At 38.2% G+C, this 16,245-nt stretch overlaps 1 protein-coding gene across 1 annotated transcript in view; it reads left to right on the plus strand.

Annotated features, from left to right (window-relative positions):
* The first annotated feature begins 295 nt into the window (after positions 1-295).
* lama2 (laminin, alpha 2) overlaps positions 296-16,245 on the plus strand; it is a 238,298-nt gene continuing 222,348 nt past the window's right edge. Inside the window, 1 exon segment of the mRNA XM_073855781.1 lies at positions 296-453. Within this exon segment, the coding sequence (XP_073711882.1) occupies positions 387-453 (67 nt within the window). The 5' untranslated portion in view covers positions 296-386.

Raw genomic sequence — 16,245 nt, forward strand, 5'->3', positions numbered from 1 at the left:
ATCATTTCTCAAAAAAATATTTTGTGTTCATCAGAAAAAATAAATTCATACAGGTTTAGAACAACATGAAGATGAGTAAATGATGACAGAATTTTCAGTTTAAAGTGAACTATCCCTTTAAATGTATAATATAAATACAACGAATATAAAATTTCAGTTTAATGGACAGAAATCACAAAAACTATTTTCGTTTCAGACTTTTAAAACCAACATACTGAACAACTCTTGACAGTTAGCTGTAGTATATGTTAAGGTTATATTTTGGGGAGAGTAAAGGCTCGTGTGCTCCTCCTCAGAGCGCGGGAGGAACTGAAGAAACTTCACAGAGTTTCTCCACACAGTTTGACTGAGCTGCGAATGTGAAGGGAAGATCAGGAGCTTTGGGAATGAAGTGCTCGTGTTTTGTGTGGCTCATCGGGTTGTTGTTGGGATGTTGTGCTGCTCAGCAGAGAGGTGAGTGAAACACAATCACTTTATACACACAGAGAGAAAGAGAGAGAGAGAAAGAAAGAGAGTGCCGCGTTACGCGTTTTTACGCGCTCTCCAAATCTCCTCAAATACACTTTCTGTGGTGAATTAAGAAACCTTGTGTTTTAGGAAAGAGCATTTTTTGTTTGTCCTCAAGCCGACTGTCAGAAAAAGTAAACAAAGTAAAACTTCATGACCACGAGTTTAAACTCTTCTCGTACATAAGAGAAATAGATTTTTTCATTATCTTTGCACATGTAGTTGTACAGTAAATACGTCACAACACGTCATCACGAGTGGCTTTAAACTTGGAAAAATCACGAAAGTTTGCATTTTACAGAAAATGCGTCAAAAACAAGAATCTGATGCGCGTGGAGCGAAAGTTGCTTACTACATCCATAGACACATTTTTTTACACCGATCTATAAATAGGCTATTTTGAATGTTACACGTTTGGCAAAAATTACTTTTGTCATATTTTATAAATTTTTGTCTTTCACTCTTAATGCAAACCGAAACTGAGTGATATTATCAGAATTTACTTAATGATGATTATTTATTCAAAGTATCTGTGCCTTTAAGAGTTATTGTGATAATTGTTGAGCTGAATGATTTCAAAGTTCTCATGATAAAGTTCACAGTTAGTTTTCCTCAGTGGAAATAATGTGATGTCAATATGATGATGAGTTGTTAATGAAAGTTATCTCTCTAATGGTTTGCTGTCGATCCTAACACATGAGGAATGATATACTCTCTGCCTTTCCAACAGAAGCAAAAAAGCTTTTTCACTGAGAAACCCAGAATAAGATCAATCTTTGAGCATCAATACGGTCCTTTTAATATCGCCCCGCTTTAAATGCTTTGCCAAAATCCATATTGTTTCGTTTCTGCTGCCTCTGAAATGTTCCAGAGATGCTTTTGTGAATGAGATTTCTGTAATGAAGCTGTGGAGAGTGATGAGAGTCTTGTGTAAAGGCCTCAGACAGTCTGTACTGAGTGTATAACTGCTGTGCTGTCCACTACAGTCAATGATGAGTGTACTGTATAACATCAAAACGTCTGAATGTATTCATGTATGGTGACTGAAAACTGATTTATTTGTAGATAGAAAAAAAACAGACTGCCATTGCATAATGGTGTCTAGAGGCTTTACACAGATTCATTTTGGTTTACCCAAAACTATTGCAACCCGTCCCCCATCATCACACAACATTTCTGTCTGACATAAGCCCTTTTCACACAGACATTCCGTAAAATACACGGGAAAGGCATCCGGGATTTTTCCGGGATCCTTATATTTTTTTATTCATTCACACTGCCATGATTACCCGGCATCTGATGGTCCCGGAAAGACACATGACCTATTGAAAGTCCCGCCCTCTCTTCTACGCAGCGTCTGAAGTTTGCATATTATATATTATTTCTCTCTCCAAGACCACTCGCGTGCATTTTTGTTTATGATAAGATTATAAAGGAGCGCGTGACGCGCCGTTCTTATGCTGGATCTCAGCTTCAGAGTGGATATTTGACGAGCTCCCTGATCTCTGCTTTAATACAGTTTTCAGACATTCTCATCGTGATTGTTTATATGCATTTAAAACCCGCATTTTGAGGAGCTGAACGATATATCTTGTTGGGATGATGCACACGTATTTTCGTTTATTATAGCTCAAACGAGCACGTGACGCAATATTCTTACCTGATATCTGCTTCAGTCCAGTTTGCTGACATTTCTCGTCGTGAATGTTGCAAATCCCTCATTTTAAAGAGTTGAACCAACTTCATGTTGCCATGACACGCGCGTCCACACTACGGCACGTGCGTCATTGTTTATGCGTCTCATTTATCATTTCCTGATAACTGTTATAAACGAATCAAACAGTGATTTTAGATTGATAAGGACTTACTGATCAAAAGCCATAGTACATGAAATAGCTCTGCATAATATAGGCTGTGCGATTCAGGATCGTTATCGTATTGTATATCGGCATTTATCCCTCATCCCTAGAAAAAAGTCAGAATTGAAAAAATGAAGAAACTGAAGCACGCATTATGGTACATTAACACGGGGCATCAGCGTTAATCCTTGACGGAGGGCGTGTCTGAAGCATGGTCCTCAGTGGCCGCAACACATGCTCCTCTGTTCTCTGGTCTTGCATAAACATAACTGGCTGGCTCTGCACTACGTTATTTGCATTAGCCGATCTGATTGGCTGACGACTGCGTTGGAGCTTGAAAAGTTGAGAAATGTTCAACTTCTGCCACGAGCAACGGCAGTGACCTGATGCTGACAATTCAGTTTGGCAACGCATGACATCACCCATTCAAAGTAAATGAGAAGCATTAACGCTGACGCACCATGTGAATGTACCGTTAGGGGGCGCTGTGATGAGTTTGACTGCCATATGTGGGTAGTATTCATGTCCAAGTACTCACAAGGGTACTTGCAGAAAAAGGGACGTGGCGATTTATGGATTCTGCCAACAACAACTGGTATTTCTGAATGGCCAGAATTAAGTGGATTTAAAGCAAAAATATTTGATGAATGTATAGTAAGTGTATGGATCTCAGCTCTTAATTCGTCCCCTTAGTAATGACAGATTTTGCACCGTAGGCTTCATGGTCTTTCAATGCTATAATGTCAAGTTGGTCTGCAGCATTGAGGTCAATAATACATGGAGGGAGCTCCCAGCAGCATACGCACACGCACAGTATAAACCTGAACAGCAGTTGCTTAACTGGAGAAGGAGTATGAATTTTGTTCCCAGAATGGAGTAGTAAGCTAACCAGTCCATCCCAACCAATCAGATCTTGTTAAACAGCCAAACCTCGAGCCCTTGGTGTGCACTGCTTAGGATAGCAAGCTCTATAAATTAGATTCAGCCAATTCACAAGTGTGCCAGTCTAATAGTTAATAGTACACAGACTTGGCTTGCTGTCTTTGGAGGAGGCTTAAACCCAAGCTTGAGAGATATGAGCTTAAACCCCCCAACAATGGAATTGCAAGAGGAGGAAAAGAGCAGAGATGGGGAGGAGTGATGATGAAGGAATTGTCATGGGAAAGTGCATAGACTGCTCCTTATATACGTTCATAAAGGCTATATATTTAATACTTTGTATAATTTATGTACATGAAATGCATCTGGCAGATGGCTTCATCTATACAGCACTATTTATTACACTTTCACAGTATTTACTGCATTTTCTGCAGAACACATCATCATGATGTATCAGCTACAGGAACAGTTTGAGGAATGTCTCCACCACAGAATGCTATTAAACACAATGTTAAATCAGCTTTAGATACTGTATGGAGTTTGCTCTTCATCTGTCTGCAGGTTTTACTGCTCTTCTTATTCGGAGGAAACATTTGTGTGGCTATTATGCAGACTCTCGAGTCAAGCTTTGTCTCTGTAATACCTCTGTCAGAAAACATGAAAAGAGCAAGATTTCAGAAAGCTTAGAAGAGAAAAATCAATAGTTAATTTCACAATGCGCGACAATGAATAGCACCGTCCAATCAGCTTTGACTTCATCCCGGTCAACGCTGTTGAACACATGCAAAAGTCCGCACTGATGGATTGTTTCGAATGTTTTGCCGATTGCTTGACGTTGAGCTTCTCGCACAGAACATGAGGCCCTCTGGACATCTTCAAGATTGAGTAGGAAATGGTCAGGGTGAAAGAGAGAGACATACGTTTATTTTGATTTGTTCTCTCTCTCCCTCCCTATAGAGCAGTGTGAGGTTTGGCTGTTTTTAAAGTAAAAGGTTTTACTTTTTTCTTAGGTTCAGCAAAGATTCTCTTGTTACGTTATAGCTTCTTTAAATCACTGTATCTGTTTCTATGGTCTTTAAAGCATCGGCACAGAGATGGTTTTCTGAACGACTGCACTAAAAGCATTTTTGTTTTAGTTCACACTACAATTTTGTCATCACTCACAGAATGTTCATACTGCTTGTGCATGGTGACCATAAAACAAAACTCCACTAGAGTATCATAAACTAGACAATCTTTATGACTCTTGCACTAGACTGTAAGTCTTCTAAAGTCATGTGACAGGTTTGAAAGTGGAGCTCTTAAATATCTGCGACTGACTGTATAGTACTCACTGTACTATATTATTACAGTTTACTAAATACTATGGTATATAGTTTATCATGTAGGATTGTTTACTCCCCACTCCCAGCTTCTTATCTGTCAGATGGCCTTTATTTTAATAGTCTTTTATTAGTATGTGTGTCTGTATTCTTCATAATTTTTGTTACTCTCCATTTCATATTGAAGCTCTAAACAGAAGACGTTGACGTTCTTGTATTTTTAATGGCATGCAGATGTCAAGACCACATAGCGCCACCTACTGTCTGTGTGCATTTATAACTCTCATCTTCTGTTTCGTACAATCAACTGATTGAAGACTTGTTTACCATGTTTACCTCATTGTATTGTTAATACAACGGATTGTGATTGCCACCTTTTTAAATCATGCATTGTGATGTAAACAAAATGGCCGCCTACAAGTGAAAAGATATCTCCAAAGTTGATTAAAACTGTGACATTTGTAGTATTTTTAATTTCACATTAGTATAGCCAATCCCAGTGTTAATCTATTACGCCATAGATGTGTTTATACTTGGGGTATCTTTTAAAGGTGCCTTATGCTGCGTTCACACCAACTGCGGTAGAGGCATCAAGCGCGAGTGATTTCAATGTTAAGTCAATGTGAAGACGCGTTGACACGCGTCTGGAGGTCTCTTGGCGCAAATAAGCCTTTTAGCACGCCGCGGTAGACAAGATTACGCCTCATTCACGCACCTAGTTGAGCGTTGCCGCGGCAAATGCGTGAGTTGAACATTTTGAACTTCGGTGGAAAAATGCGCCACATTAATCAATCAGGAGCTTGCTCTAGTAGTGATGTGATTACAGGAATCGAGCGGAGTCGCAGAAGCCCCTCCCATGAAGCGAATTTCCGCATGAATGTCTCGATGACTAGAATTTCACACGCGGCTTTCACACGTGAATGAAGCGAGTAAACTCAAACTGTTCAAGCAGCAAACTAGGCGTGGTAGATGCGATTTTGCCGCCTCAAACGCGTCTGGTGTGAACCCACGGTTAGACTGTAAAACTGTATTTATTTAGGCATAGATGTATAATACGAGTTCTGTAAATGGTAACGACATGTCATGAGCCTTTCGTCGTTCTTATGTAAACCTTGTGCATCCAAAACACAGATGGAAACAGACCAATCTCAACATAACACCAACTGTGCAGTTGTGACTGGTGAGTTAGCGTTATTAGCTAGTTAATGCTATATGTTAGTGTTTAGGCTGTACTATTGACGTTACAGTTACGTTTTGCAGGTCCATACTGAAAACAACACAAACTTACTACTCAGAAACGTCCATTAACAATCTACAAACAATTGATTATTCCTCAAAATCTGTATTTTCATCTGATACAGACTCAAACATAAGGTCTGTTTACACAAACACAGAGCTACTGAAGGAGCTGCTCTGAGAAACAGCCAATCAGAGCAGAGCTCAACATTATTATTCATGACCCTTACAAATGAGTTAATAATAGACCATTTCATTCAGAGGGCAAATCCTAGGGTTGTAAATAGATATGTAAAACCATCTCTGGATAATTTTTGCACTTAATAAAGTCACAAACCTTCTGTAGATATCAGAGAACAATTTAACATAATATTGCAATGCATTCTTTGGCACCTTTAAATACAAAAAATAAATGCGAAAATATTAATAATTGTAATATAAATATGACTCAACAAACCCGGTAGCTTATGAACCCATACATGACTTCAAACATATAGGACCGCTGCAGTAAGAGTCACAGAATAAAGATAAAGGTGTTGACTTTTGACCTCTGCCTCACGCAAGGGTTGTATTGAAACCATATGGGGAAAGTGAATTCTCCTGACACACACACACACACGCTTCAAGGAGTTGAATAGGAATGTTTTCATAGGTGGCTCGATGAACTCAGTGATTCATAAACTCTCCTTTGAAAGCCAGACCTGTGGGTCCTTCTGGAGTATAATGCATTGAAGGTTCCTTGAGGTTCTTCACATGGTTCCAGCAGTGTGACATCTGAGGAACCTCAGTGAAAAGAATCAGTTTATTTTGACCGTATACTGATATAAGTTAAACGTGTTAAGGCCGCGGCACAGAATTTACAGCAGCCTGTCACAGCTGACAGAGTGTATGAGAGCCACAGCTAACATCATTATTACTCTGTATTTCATTTTGCTGAAAATCTGATTGAATTCATAATGCTTCACAAGATATATGAGACCGAAGTCACGCTGTTAGCTGAGGAGACGAAATGCTTATTATATTTGGCTTATATATTTTGCCACGCATTACAAATGTAATGTGGGCACGCCGCATCAGAGACCTATGACAAAGTAAATGTTAAGAGACACGGTGGTGTGAAATATGAATGCCGCTGTGCGTTTTTCTCATAGAGTGCTAGGCCATTTATCAGAGGAGATCTACTTCAATGAAAATGCCATGTGACGCAGGATACTTGAGGCGAATGTTATGATTGGTCTGTAAGGTATTTAAGTTTTCCATTTCCAATGACATTGATCCCTGGAGAGGAAGTGAACAGAGAAAATGTGAGAGTCGGATCAAAGATTCATATGAAAGCATAAGCGATGTTTTTACAAATACACTCTGAAAATATGTTTGACTCTGTTCAATAGTGAAACTTTGCACTTAAAATTGCAATGTGTGATATTAAACAAAAAAACTGCCAATTACGTATTTCCATGGCATTACGTGGTTTTGGTAATTAACTAAACACCAGACCAGCAAGCTACTTTTGACTGGATGAGGTGTCACTTTTGCTGCCCATGAAAAACTTTGAATATTTTAATATTATGTTTGTGATAAGGGCCAGATTTTCTAACAGCTTGAGCCAGCACAAACCATCATTTTGTCGTTAAATAACGACTGTCGGGACGCGCAGTGGATCATTAGCGCTGAAAAGGTGTGGTATAGTTATTTTTGCGACTGACCTTATTGCATATGCTTTTTAGGAGTTTCCCTTTTAGATACAAAATGTATGGGAGGAGGACATTATAAAAAAAGTATAACCTTTTTGAGCTTGAAATGGCTCTAATTGTTGCTAATAGGAGGAGGCATAGCAGAGATCAGAGAGCACATGGTACGGGAGAGGATCTTTTCCACATGTAACAGTATTTTTTGGAATGCCAGAGGAACATATTATTCAAAAATATTGTTTGCCAAGCAATGCTATTTTTTATTTGCTAAAGGAAATTAACTATGAGAAGTCACACAAAAGCAGGTGTTTCAAAACTTCATTTTTTGACATCCAGTTCTTTTCAGTGTACTATGGCTTGATTAGCTTGGATTTCACACCCAGCATTTTCAGATGCGATGTCTGTGGTGCTGAACTCAAGCGGATCAGGTGATAGTAGATCACTGGCACCTGAGGAGCATCAGCTCTGCTTATTTGCAACTCTGAACTAATTTGCGCTGTTCTTAGTAGATTGTTGGTCATTATGAAAATCAGCTGTTGCCCGCCAGCATTTTTTGTGCTATTCACAAAAGTTTCACAAAATGACTTTCAGGAAAATTTTCTTATATATAAACATATACATATATCAAATAAAAGAACATACCCTCTGGTTTCAAACAAACAATAAACAAACAAAATGGAAAAAAAGTTTCATCCTATCTATATTTTTTCTCTGCTTTTAAAGTCTTAAATTAAACGATTATCAAAACATACACAGGGCCCTGTCTTGCACCCAGCGCAATTGACTTTGTCAGTGACGCATGTATCATTCGTATTTTGCACCGGCGCACAGCGGGTTTTTCCCTCCACAGACGCACGTCGGCAAACTAGGGAATGAACTTGTGCTCCCTGGGTGGTTCAGCGCAAAAAAGGAGGTGTGTTCCGGCGCAAACCATCCCTGATGCTATTTTGCAGTTTCAAAAAACAATTGCGCCACTGACCAGAAAAAACTAGTCTAAAGTCAGTTGCGCGTTGTTCATTATGCTATTTTAAGGGCGCATGCTTGACCATAATGTATAGCGTGCACAACGCGCACACACTTTGCTTATCTAATCTACACAGATGCAACAGTTATTTTTGCAAATCATACATTTTTACAAAAAAAAATATTAACACATGAGATAAGGGAAATCATAGTGGTGAGCATTGTGGTGATAGTTTTTATTTATTGTGTGGCTGCGTTAAAAAATTCTCATGCAAATAACGATTAAAATATTTTCATAAGTTTGTTGTGTGGCTGGATTACGTTTATTTTATGTAAATAATTATTAAAATGTTTTCATAAGAAACATTAATGTATGTGAACTTGATTTGTAAGTGTACTTTGGGGTTGGACTGCTTGCGTTTCTTGGCTTTCAGCGGTGAGGGTGGACGCAGCGATGTCCTCTGCTGGCGTCAGGTCATGTGTAGAGGCAGATCCACCTCCCGGTACACGGATTCCCCCATCTCCTGACATCATTGTAGCGCTTGGCGCAACGATGGGGATGCCAGCTGATGAGACAATTGTGGCTATTTCCTCTCACGCCTGTTTAACCTACGCTGATTTGGGCGGATTTCTCCTATCCCTATACAAAACAATTTCTCTGTCTTTGACTGCTCTTACAAGAACGTCGGTCTCCTCGGCTGTGAACCACTCCTGGCGTGCGCCTGGTAAATCCGTCATAATAATAGCAATCCACCATTAAACTTGCGTCTTTGCGTTTAAAGGGAATGTTGGATGACGTTCTGATTGGTTTATTTGACGTTACGCCCAAACCACACCTATGAATAATGAACCTACTTCAGACCAACCCCTTATTGATTTGCACCTGGCGCAAGAGTTATTTCTCCTGCTGGGAAAATAGCAACAGCACCCAAGATCCGCCCACAAAGTCACTTGCGCTTCGCACTTGCGTTTCAGATCATTAAAATAGGGCCCATAGAGTTTAAAATTAGTAAATATTTTTTTGCTTCAGTTTTTTTATAAATTTTGTAAGTGCGCCATCTAGTTGATAATCGCGGTATTACAGATGAACATAAAACTTCATCATGGACTCATTTTTTCAGGCAAATGTTTTTTATTAATTGACGAGATAACTCATCGGGGGTGGGGAAAGAGTTAAAAACTTGCTGTAGAACACATTGATGCGATATATGAGAATGAATTTAATTATCTTAAAGCTTTTAAAAACTTTTTGTTGTATCTCTAAATAATACGGTACATACTAAATGTTGTGCAAATCAGACTAACAGTGGGGAAAAAGATAAAAAAAGGTTTAAAAAAGTAAAACTAGAATGAAATTTACGATTTTTTTAATTCAAAGAAAATCTTTGATAGGTTCAGCATTATGGGGGGAGCTGTAGCTTAGTGGTTAGAGAGTCCTGCTTGTAACCTGAGAGTTGCCTTTTTTCCTACCACATTGACTACGCCAAAAGGTAAGATCTTAAATTACACAAACTACTAGATTTACTGTTTAGAGTTACGTGAAACGCAGGGTGTTGAGGACATCTGCTGGTTACCCCCTGTGTAAATACAACAAGAACAGCATATTTACATATTTAGTGTAAACAATTGCAAAAGTTTTTTTTACAAGAAATATGCAATATTACTTAAAGGCACACCAGGCAAGTCTGAGTATTATTTCTCTACTAGCTCCCCCTAGTGTCTGGGAGTAAATGCGTTCTATATCTGAGACTTTACGAGACTGAAAGACACTGGGTCGGATACAGCGAACTTGCAAGTGGGGTATTTTTCCTACAGACGGTAGGGGCGGGTGAGAGGGTCTTCATTCGTCATGTAATGAGTCATTTAACCATATACCGACTTACGAAGATGATTTATTAACATAAAAATGCTGCCTTGTGTCCCTTTAATGCTATTAAAGGCAAGTGATTTGCTCGAGTGCCGCGCACTTGAGTGAATTAGCATAAGATTATCGTTATCGTTCGATGATGTGGACGCTAATAGTTATCGATATAGTTAACGTCATGTGAACGGCCCTTAAACATTACTTAAAAATTTTATTTTGAATCCATAAGTTGAAAATCTTAGTTCATTTAACTCAATAACGTACAAAAAAAACCTAAACTAAAAAATGTAAGTGCAATTGAACTTAAAATTTTTAGTACAGACGTCAAAAGGAATACCCATAAGCCTTTGCGCCTAAAAATGTTTTGATTAGTTACGCTTGTTCAAAGAATAACAACTGATGGGATAAATAAAATTTCTTTATAGATGCTGTTTTATAAATCATCTTTTATTGTTTTTTTGTAATCTCTTCAGGATCAGTGCTTACTTTGGTATGCAATCACCACATTTAACTCATTGTATTTCTCTCCACTATTGAAGATACATGTGAACAATATTGTGTGTTTCTGTTCATTCATTGATTGACACAAAGTCAGTCATGAATTTCCTTTATTTCATCTTGTTATAATGTAAACAACAATTTACAGTCTTTATGAACACCAAGTAAACTTAATTGTTAAAGCGCACTGTACAAACTTCAAGTTTGGTGACCTTAACTGTTTAAGTTCAGTCTACACGAACACCGAGTTCAGTGAACTTACTGTAAATAAACAAGTTTCGTGGCGACCCATTACTCAATTGAATTGAGGGAACGAGTTTACTCAATCAAATGAGTTCAGTCAACTTATTAGGGTTTTCATTGTTGCATCATATCATCTTAGCATGTGTGTTTGTGTCTGGCTTTTAGACAAAGACTTGACAACATGCTGTGCTCTCATGACCAGGATGAAACCTCAGTGGAAGAGAAATCTTCTCTCAATGACTTTAAGTATTGTGTTGAGCTAAATGGATTCTCTTATTGTTCAGAAAGACTGTGGGCTTTAGTGCTGTGGATTTTAGCTCTTTTCCCTGTTCGGTGGTTCTATTCTGTAGTTACCAGAGCAAACAAACATGCTGAAATTACTTATCTGTGTGCAGAAAACTCCTGTATTTAGTAGTGAAGGTTAAGAACGTCTTATTGTGACTAAAATGTCACCAACCATAGAGAAAAAACACTAGAAGTTTCCAGAGTTTTTAGTAGCGTCCCAAATGACGTACTGTACACTATGCAGTATGTACTGTATTCATTTTAGAAGGGTAGTGTTGTCTTAAATCTAGAGATGCACCGGTTGCAATTTTTTTGTCAGGTTTTTCTGTAGGTGTGACCTGCAGATACCGATTTTTGCTGATTCCAGATTTCTTTCGAAGAATTATAATTGACAGCATAGACTACAAATAAAAATTTGTGTGCACTCTTACACAAACTGCATATAAATTACAGGATCTTCTTTCATTTGAACAGATCTCAAAATAAAGTGCTCTCACAGTCATGTTCACTGACATTATGTCCAAATATCAGTTGGAGAGCTGTGGTTAGAAGCATAGTTCCTAGTTAGTATGAAGTGTAGACTTAGATTGATCATGCTTTTATACAAAATAAGCAACCAACATGCAGTGCATCCTATATCCGTCATTCTAAATATATACAAAGTCTGTTTCATGTCTTTTAGTTTTACAAACAGAATTAAAGAAAATTGTGGATGTGCGCAGAGCTACAAGCTTTAAGTCCCTGGAGATTATCAAATATTGTTTTGGTGTGTACTGAAATTCTTCTTTTAATATCACTGTTAATGCCTATGCCGCAAAAGGGATTGTCTTTATAATGTTTTACTATGCGAATGCAAAACTTTTATAAAAAGCATTTAAAGCATTTAGGGCCTTTTTGCACCTGGTCACTTCATGTGTTTTCTCTGATCGGATATAGTTATCTGATTTGTTAAAACTGTTCCATTTACATTTGGCCACATAAATGCGCATTGGCAAAACGAATATGAATCCGAACTTTTACCCCCGCCCAAAATGCAAATACACTGTTTATTACTCCGCCTTAAAAAACTTAAGATGACGTTTACGCAACAATATGCAGCACTTACTGTATGTTGTACTGTATGTTGGGCAGGGGACGCGCGTCTCTCCTTGCTCGGCATGCGCTGAAGCACGCAGTACAGCACAACAGGAGAGTGACAGCGCGGTGATTTAATGCAGGTCCATGATGGGAAAAGCATTCACAAAACTCTCCCTTAAAGTTTTATTTCTTTGTTTAATATCATTTGAGTTTGTCATTTCACTCTTATTGATTCTAGGAAGCTTTTTTGCCCGCTGTCATCACTCCATAAAGCAATAATAGGCGTGTCATCTTTGTTTGTTTGGCGCTCTTCCAGCTTACTTGCGAGTGACGTGTTTACGTTTGGGAGGAGTAAAGCGCGACGTATGTGGTTTCATCAACCAGATGCATTTACACTTCTCTGAAATATGTCCCAGACCACCTCCTGAAGTGGTTTGAGCGATCGGATTTAAATCCGTCTCGAAATCGTTTCAGAGGGCATTTACACCTGGTCTTTTTACGATCGGATAGCTATCCGATCAGAGAAAACGCATGAAGTGACCAGGTGTAAAAAGCCCCTTATATTCTGAACTCATCTTAGCTTGTAGTCTTCATAATGTATATATTGAATTTCATCTTTTAATATTGCAGTTTTAATGTTCAGTGTTTCATAATGTTTTGATACATTTACTGCATCAGATGCGCTCGTTCTAATGATGGAATTTAAATCTGTCATCCACGGCTCAAAAACTGTTTATCTCCCTCTTGATTTTGTAAAATTGTAATAATATGACACATGCAACTGTATGTCATGTAGGATGAGGCAGGGTTTGATCCAAATGCAGTTTATTGAGCATATTCCAAATAACAGGCAAAAGGTAAATATCACAGAAAATCCAAAATAAAAATCCAGGCAGAGGTCAGGGCTAGCAGAAAACATTCATCAGACAAGATCCAGGCACAGGTCAAAACCAGGAATTCAGAAACCAAGCACAATGAAAGTGAACAAGGTTACCACTAGATAATGCAGACTGCACTTACAATACTTCACAACGAGACACAGTGAACCGGGTTTAAATAGGCTGTGAAACAAGGTTAATGAGTAACAGGTGTAAGTGATTAAAGCTAATGAGTCCATGCAATAGTTTATGGGAGATGTAGTGTTGAATGGGGTAGAATGTCCTTGGCCCTGTCCCAAATGGCACACTCCGGACTTGTGGACTTCCTCAGTGTCCACACTTTGATGACATCATGGAGTGCAGACCTTAGGGACCCTTGACACGAGGGCTCACCAGAGTCGTATTTTGGGACAGACTTGAGCATCACACCGGAAATAGGAAGAGAAGTTGTCCGTCAGTGTGATCCCGCCCTTCTGTCGTCTGATTGGTCTGATTGCTCTTTCGCAAGGACTTCAGGGTTGGTAAAGTGCGCGAAGCCTGCTGCAGTGGGGGCTATGCCGGAGATCGCATCAAGGGGGAAAAGGGGGCGCTGATGAGCACACTTCAAAGCATAAAAATGACAGATGGGAGACCATACGGCCTTGTAGATAGACTAAGCGGGCACACGCAATTTAAGGCCACGAGACCAAAAGTCCACATGAAGTGCACCATTTGGGACAGGGCCCAAGAGGGAGTGCCTTGTGGTAAAGCATGAGGGCACTCCAACACGGATGTTACAATATAAAACCACAGTTTTAACTTTGACAACTCAGTGTTTAATAATAAAAAATTGTGTTTTCCCCAAAACAATCTCATGGCAATTTGTACGTATTTTACAAGGGTGCTAAGTCGTATGAATTAATACGATCACATCACACCTGTTAACATTGGGATTTGAAAATGAGGGACATTTCCTGAAACCCCCCTCACTAAAGATGGGTAGGCCTACACTGCAAAAAAATGACTTTATTACTTAGTATTTTTGTCTTGTTTTCTGTACAAATATCTAAAAATTCTTAAATCAAGATGCATTTCTTGATAACCAAAACCTAAGAAAATAAGTCTAGTTTTCTCAATTTGTGATTGAAACAAGCAAAAAATCTGTCAATGGGATAAGAAAAAATCTTGAAATAAGTTTACTTTTTCTTAAACAGTTGATTCAAAAAAATTTTACCTCATTGTCAGATTTTCACACAAATTTACAAAAAAAGAAAAACTAGGTCACAGACATCGCATTCGCTCACAACTTCTGAGTTAAGTCACTCTTTCCCTGCCAGCATTTTTAAAAAAAGTTGCCAGCCAGCGCCAGCATTTTTCATGATTTTCACAAAAGTTTAATGCCTTCCAGAAAATGCTGTTCTTTAAATATATAAACATACAATATATCAAATGAAAGACCCTCTGCTTTCAAAAAAAAAAAAAAAAAATTCATCATACCTTCATTAGTTCTCTTTTTATCAACCTTCAAATATGGGTAGGTTTCTTTAAAAATACAAAATTTTGAGTAAAAAGCTGAGACAATTCAATTTTTGTGAAGGACTAGATATGATAGAGATCAGATGCAGTGGCGGAGCCAGAGGGGTGTCCAGGGTGGCACTGGACACCCTTGACATGTCACTGGCCACCCCGTGTGCCACCCCAAATTTAATGCGCTACTTTCACTTAATCGCTATGTTTATTTTCGACATGCGGCAGCCCAGCACATTGTTAAAAACAAACATTATGAATATTAACCCTCCCTGTGGTCGCGGCGCAAACTCTTTATTTTTCAGTCACTGAGCAAAGAGACTTGGCTTACTCTGCTGATTTTGGACATGCAGATATTATTTATACATCATTTAAAACGTTAAAGTGTCATTTTTGTGTGTCTATAAAAACTGAATGTTGTGCTTTTCACAAAATTAAGAAAATATCATAATGCGCGTTCTGTTATCTCTCCATCAGTGACGTCTTTTCAAAAACGTGTCAGAAAAATAACGAATACTTTTCATATCATCAGAAGATAAATGTCATGTAATTTTTTTGTGGACTAAATAAAGTCTAAGATTGCCAACTCTTTTTACAACAAAACCCAGCACCATGTTTTCATTCTTGACGGGATCTTTATAGGCTACTGTATGATTGTTAATTCGACTGGATTGCCACATTGAACTTGAATGCGCGACGCGCATATCCGATAGTACGCGTGCACAGCGAGAGCTTAAACAACTTCATGTTCGCGTCTTTTTTGCTGAATCGGACAAATGCTCATATGTCAAAATAGCTGTCTTGGTGATTTTCATACTAAATATTTGGTTACTGTACGTCTTAAACGAATAAACATTTTATTGCATTCGGTCTTAGCCTAACCTGTTGAAGTCTGTCATTAAAGTTAATTAAATATCAAAAGAAAAAGAAAACTTTTGCATCTTCTGTATCTTCATAAATAAAGATTAATCCAAACATCCTTTGTGTTGAGCTCTGCTATTTGAAGTAAGTTTAAGGTTTATCATGGAGTTTAGATTTCCTGATCTTTTGCTTCATTAAAGGGATAGTTCACAAAATGAAAATACTGTCATCATTTTTACATCCTCATGTTGTTCCAAACCTGTACGAATTTCTTTTTTCCAATGAACACAAAAGAAGATATTTTGATGGTATGCACACAGCTGTTAACCATTGACTTCCATAGTAGGAATAAAAACAACATGATGGAATTCAATGGATTGTGTGCTCACCATCATTTATCAAAATATCTTCTTTTGTGTTCATTAAAATAAAATACAGGTCTAGAACACACAAGGGTGAGTAAATGATGACAGAATTAACATTTTTGGGTGAATCCCTTTAACAGACAGTAAATCAGATGTAAGAAATACAGTAGAACGATTTAAAATTCACCCTTATTGTTTACATATAATGCAA

Source organism: Misgurnus anguillicaudatus, chromosome 18, assembly GCF_027580225.2.
Source record: "Misgurnus anguillicaudatus chromosome 18, ASM2758022v2, whole genome shotgun sequence".
In the NCBI taxonomy this organism is placed as follows: domain Eukaryota; kingdom Metazoa; phylum Chordata; class Actinopteri; order Cypriniformes; family Cobitidae; genus Misgurnus; species Misgurnus anguillicaudatus.